Genomic DNA, 5,343 nt, shown 5'->3' with positions numbered 1-5,343 from the left:
AAACCATAGCCTTGGTTTCAAAACGTTACCAAAACATTCGATTTTTATAACTTAATGACCTAAAAAATGAATAGAAACGAGACTCAAAGGTTCTGGAGTAGCTTCTACTCACAATATCCAAACCATGGGAACCAAATAAGCTCATTACATAACCTAAAACTAGATCCAAATTAAAGAACCATCAAGATTGAAGTTTTATACCTCTGAAAGAAAGATCAAAGTGAATAAGGTCTGAATTTACAAGCTTCAAGACAACCAACACTTCTCCATTGACCTCCTTCTTGTCCAAGATGCACCAACAACACTCCAAATCACTCAAATGCTCAAGATCTCAAAAATGGGGCTAGGGTTTCGAGAGAATTGATTTAGTGGATGGAGGCTAAAGATAAGAAGGGTTTCTAATAAGTTAAGGTCTTTAAATTTGGTTCGAGACCCAAAAATTAGGGTTTGACCCTGATTTGCGTAGGCCTAGCGTACTCTAAGTACGCCCAACGTACTATAAGTACACCCAATGTACTAGAGAGAAACATCGCAATCAGCTTACATGTACACCCAATGTATTGGTCGAAACTCATTCCCATTCTAATTTCCAAAGGCCATAACTTATTCGTCCCAACGCCGCTTTCGGCGTTCTTTACATGCTCAGATAGGTAATAAAAATCCCATCAATTCTATCGACTTTCCTTTGACTTAAAACCTTCCGAACTAAAATCTTTAAATCAAGAAATGGTTTGAAACATCACTTTTACCATTATACCCTTGGACCCCAAAACACAAACCGAAAGCTAGAATCACACAACCAACTTAATGTACACCCAATTAGGTCTAAAACCCAAACCCTTTGAAGCCTAGGGCCCTCATTCAGTCCATTAATGTCTGTAATTCCAGAAATAGAAAGCTTCTAGAAGTCGGATGTTACATCTATGATAACCGAATACAAATTAAGTGTTAACATTACTTGGTGAAATTGTAGTCAGTCTACCTTTTTAATTCTATTGGATTAAGTGCAAGATTGAAAATAAAGTCTAAGTCTTCAATTCATGTGAAAATCCAAATTTTAATCTAAAACACCTATTTGTTTGCGTAGATATAATAGTGGAGGTAACTTTTTCTTCAATTCCATGCCAGTAATGGGCTACTGGATTTTTTTATAGGTAAATATATTGGATTTTATTTAGAATATGTAAACTTATTAGATTTGTATTTTTATAGTTTATTGTATTGAACTTGTATTAATATAAGTGTAATGTATTAGGTTTGTATTTTTCGTCCGAATTTTGTCAGTACCATGTTTCCACAACCCCTTTTCCAACAAACCAATTTCGTTGAACCTGTGTTGGTAAATCCTGTTTCCAACTAATTACCCACGTAATAGCGTGTAGGTATTCCTTCAATTTTTTAGTACCGTAAATAACTTGTTTTATTTATTTATATTTGTATTTATAAATATTAAAAGATCCAAAACAGAAAAAAAGTAACAAATAAAAAAAATTATAGAAAAGAAATAAATCAAAAAATAATAAATCAAAAAGAAATAAAAAAGAAATAATGACATGAAAATTAATTGGTGTTATAACATATTGTATATTTTTTCAATTGACACCTTTTTGATATAATGTTAAACTATAAATCAAACTAATTGAAAAGTGTAATTATTTGTGTCTTCAGATTTCTCAGACAAATCCAATAAGTACAATCATATCCAATACATTGCAAAATTTTCTAAATCGTAATAACATGCCTTGCTTGGCAAATAAATATATGATATCTTAAAAATCATTTGTGATAGGATTAGTGGGTCACAAAAGAAGAGATCGTGTTTAACTTCAGGAAATCGAATACCTTCGTCTTCTTGGTGTCTTCACAAGTTGTTCACTGTTGCGCTGAGACCCACTTCCCATGTTCTCAAAGGTCGAAATTTTAGCAATTTTGCTCAATTTCTTCCATCCATTCAACCATGTCGATTGATGTTTCAACTTCGCTACCTTATCATATCGGTTTTCTAGACTCTTCATCTCGTGTTGAAGCTCTACATACTTTGTTTTCACGGTTTCTAGATCGAATTTGAGCGTGTCAATATCCTTCTTAGCCATTGCCCATCCATCTTGAAACGACTGTGGTGTTTCATCAAGTAAAGTTTTTCGGTTTTGAACGATTGGTTGGTAGTGTAGCTCATGAGTATCTCTTGCTAATGTGTTGCTAATTCTCATCTGCTCCGAGAATATGACTTGGACTGCAACTCGGAGTGGAAGCCTCTCGTTTTGAGCAGCGTGCATGCATGCGTCCTTCGAGAGCTTTTGAAAGTCCATGACTCGACATAGCCTTCTTCGTTCGTGTTCTGAGAGCATGGGATGAGCCTGAAAATTTATCAAACTCTAAGATGTTTTTACTTTTTATCATACTATATATTTAAAAAATGTAACAAAAAAGAACCCATACACACTCTACATGAAAACGTAAACAAAACGTTTGATAACCAACTGTAGCTTTTATAAAAATATTTACCAAATAATTTATACAAAAAAAAAAAAGTATATTTGGATTTAAGAAAAAATCAAAAGACCAAAATAGAATTTTATAGATTAATAAATAATTAGAATATGTGTATTATTATCAAAAGTAGGTAATTTTGATTTGGAATTTCCTGTCTGGAAATTTCCTACCAAAATGAAAAAGACGAGAGAGTACCTTCAGATACGAATCAATCGCACGATATATGCCATCGTCGCAAATTCTAGCTGATTCCGGTAAAGCCTCAGCCAGAACATGAAACTTGGTTAACGATAGGTTTTTATCCCTCGAAACCTCCGAAAGATAACCATCAACGAGCTTAGCAACTCTCATCTTCGCATTCATGTCATAACTTTTCTTCATCATCGGTTCCCTTCCAGGGGTCGAGATTTCGATCTGTTCTTGAATCAAAAAGTTCTCCAAAATTCGCTGAACAAGATCGACATCGTACATAGTCTCACTTCTGTTATAAGAAGGAATCAGAAGATCCGCCATTGTAGCCTCTTCGAGCTGCATCCCAATTCGTTTCTCCAGTTCTGTAACCAAAGCCGGTGCCACGTTAACCATGGTCGCGATTCTTAATAAACGAAGAAGAAAGCTACACGAGACGCTATCGTTTTCTGGTGGGATTATGCTAATCAGGCTCTCGATGATCGTTCGTTGACGTTTTCCTTCTGGGCTCGATGAGTGATCGCCTTTGTTCATTGCTATGATCATATGCAGCCCGCCTCTGTTACCTGCTGCGACGCCATTGCTGCTACCAGTGCCTTCTTCGACTGAACCAGATGAACCCTCTTTGATCATCCCCGGAAGCCATTTCATGGCGTAATGCATGATCGCAGATCCAACCAATTCGTCTTTCATTCCTTTTACTTTAATCGCAGTGATCACACGAACAAAATGATCGATTCTAAGAACCGAAACATCTTCACACCACCAATCAGAAAGAACCTGGTCCCTATTTGGGCTCGAATCGTTATTTTGCTTTCCGGTGTATTGCCACCGGACGTATTTAGGATCGGAGGAGGTTTTCCAAGCTACCGATTCGCTACACCTTCTTACAATCTGGAGGTTTTCCGCCCATGGAGAGAATTCTTCGCAAATTTTAAGCACGGAGATTGAATCTTTCCATGAAGACAACACAACATAGTTGATAAAAGCTTCAGTTTTTAAAATCAGGTTTCCTTCTTCTAGATCCTCCGTCATCTCAAGGTATTCAGCAGCACACCGGAGGCCGGTGATGATGGTGGCGGTTAGTTTAACGACGGATCCATAACAGAACTTTGCTACTAACTCAAAAGCCTCTGTTCCACCGGGTAACTCATCTAGAATCACCTTCTTTATGTCGACTTCTCTTGATTCATGTATGATCCTGTTCATTCTTCCACTTTTTGAAAGCAGCTGACACTTGGGAATTTGAAGGAATCACGCACAGAAACAAGTAGTAGAGTTAATTATCCGTTGAACACAAATAAATATATTCAAATTCTTGAGAATTCAGATGGTTTTGAGATTTGTAAAGCCACTACCTTGTGCAAATGGAAGCTAATTTCACCAATTTGAATCAACAAATCGCTTGGGATATCAGTGATGGCATACCTGTGTTGATAACAAGAACAATAAGATATGATAATTTGATCGACCATAAAAGTTGAAGTGTAAATTTGACTAAAAGAGATCGATGAAAGTAAGATTATGCGATCCATACCAAGATTGACCTCTTTGTTCGAACTTGTCAGTCTGGACGCCACTAACAAGTCGATTATCGTAGTTTCTTGCACCTATGTCTGAATCCCACATGATGAAATCTGAAAAGTAGAAAGTGAAGGTAGTGGAAGAAGAGAGGGTTTATAAATAATCAAGAATGATCAAAAATGGAAAACCCTATATGACTCTATCATAGAAATGTGGGATTTATATGCAATTTCAAGATTATATGCTGTTTTGGGAGAGACCAGATAGATTTATTTTGATGATTGATATTTTGGATATTAACGTGCTAAAGTGAGAATTTGTGGATCTTAGTATTCTTCGTCTTTTTTTTCTTTTTCTTTTTTAATTTACGTTTTGTGGATCTTGTATATGAACAGTTTTGTGTTTAGCGCATTATAACTTATAAGTTGAGCGTAAAATTTGTTGATACAAGGCACCGATGACGTAGAATCATCTACATGGTTGACTTTCAACTTTCGTGAATTATCGTATAATAGTATGCTTTACCTTTTTGCCTCTCCGCATTCTACTTTCATTTCTCCTATATTCTAGAATATAATCCTACTCTTTAACGTATTCTCAAGTCTTAAGACTATCAGGTATGGATCCCTTGCAGTGGTGTTATAACAAGAAGCAACAAGAAAATGAGGTGGTGTTCATGGTTAGGGATGAGCATCGGAACCGGGTACCTGCTTTCGGAACCGGAACCGCCTTGGAACTGCCGGTTCCGAAACTGGAACCGCCTTAAGCGGTTCCGGTTCCGGTTCCTAAAGTTACGGAACCGCCTTAAGTGGTTCCGGTTCCGGTTCTCATTTTTTAGGAACCGCTACCCGCTGGGTACCCGCCGGAACCGGTATATATATATATATATATATATATATATATATATATATATATATATATATATATATATATCTTTACTACTTATAAAAGAAATCTAACTATTTCTATAAATAGATTGAATATAATAATATTATTTTTTAAGACGTCCAAACTATTAAGCTTGAAGTACAACCCATTTATAATATAATAATATTAAAACTTTAACCTTATCCTTTATCCCATAAAAATCTCGTATCAAATTAATAGAAAAATTAATTTGCAAATTGAACCCGTCAA

General features: G+C 35.8%; 1 protein-coding gene across 1 annotated transcript; it reads right to left on the bottom strand.

Moving 5' to 3' along the window:
* Window positions 1-1,639: 1,639 nt before the first annotated feature.
* On the bottom strand, window positions 1,640-4,587 carry LOC145047458 (root phototropism protein 3-like). The gene is made up of 4 exons (XM_078995728.1): window positions 4,220-4,587; window positions 4,041-4,110; window positions 2,689-3,918; window positions 1,640-2,357 (listed from the first exon to the last, which is right to left on the bottom strand). The coding sequence occupies exons 1-4, from the start codon at window positions 4,309-4,311 to the stop codon at window positions 1,827-1,829; spliced, it is 1,923 nt and encodes a 640-aa protein (XP_078851854.1). The 5' UTR covers window positions 4,312-4,587; the 3' UTR covers window positions 1,640-1,826.
* Window positions 4,588-5,343: the final 756 nt, after the last annotated feature.

This window comes from Lactuca saligna, chromosome 5, assembly GCF_052625555.1.
Source record: "Lactuca saligna cultivar CGN05327 chromosome 5, ASM5262555v1, whole genome shotgun sequence".
Lineage (NCBI taxonomy): Eukaryota > Viridiplantae > Streptophyta > Magnoliopsida > Asterales > Asteraceae > Lactuca > Lactuca saligna.
Note: the sequence above shows the minus strand (reverse complement) of the source record. Positions and strands in the feature narration are given on the sequence as shown.

Excerpts from the sequence above, each read along its gene's own strand:
- LOC145047458 (XM_078995728.1), bottom strand. The coding sequence starts at position 4,311 with ATGTGGGATTCAGACATAGGTGCAAGAAACTACGATAATCGACTTGTT. Across the intron at positions 4,111-4,219 it reads GAACAAAGAGGTCAATCTTG|GTATGCCATCACTGATATCC; the intron begins GTATGGATCGCA and ends TTATCAACACAG. Across the intron at positions 3,919-4,040 it reads TTAGCTTCCATTTGCACAAG|TGTCAGCTGCTTTCAAAAAG; the intron begins GTAGTGGCTTTA and ends CAAATTCCCAAG.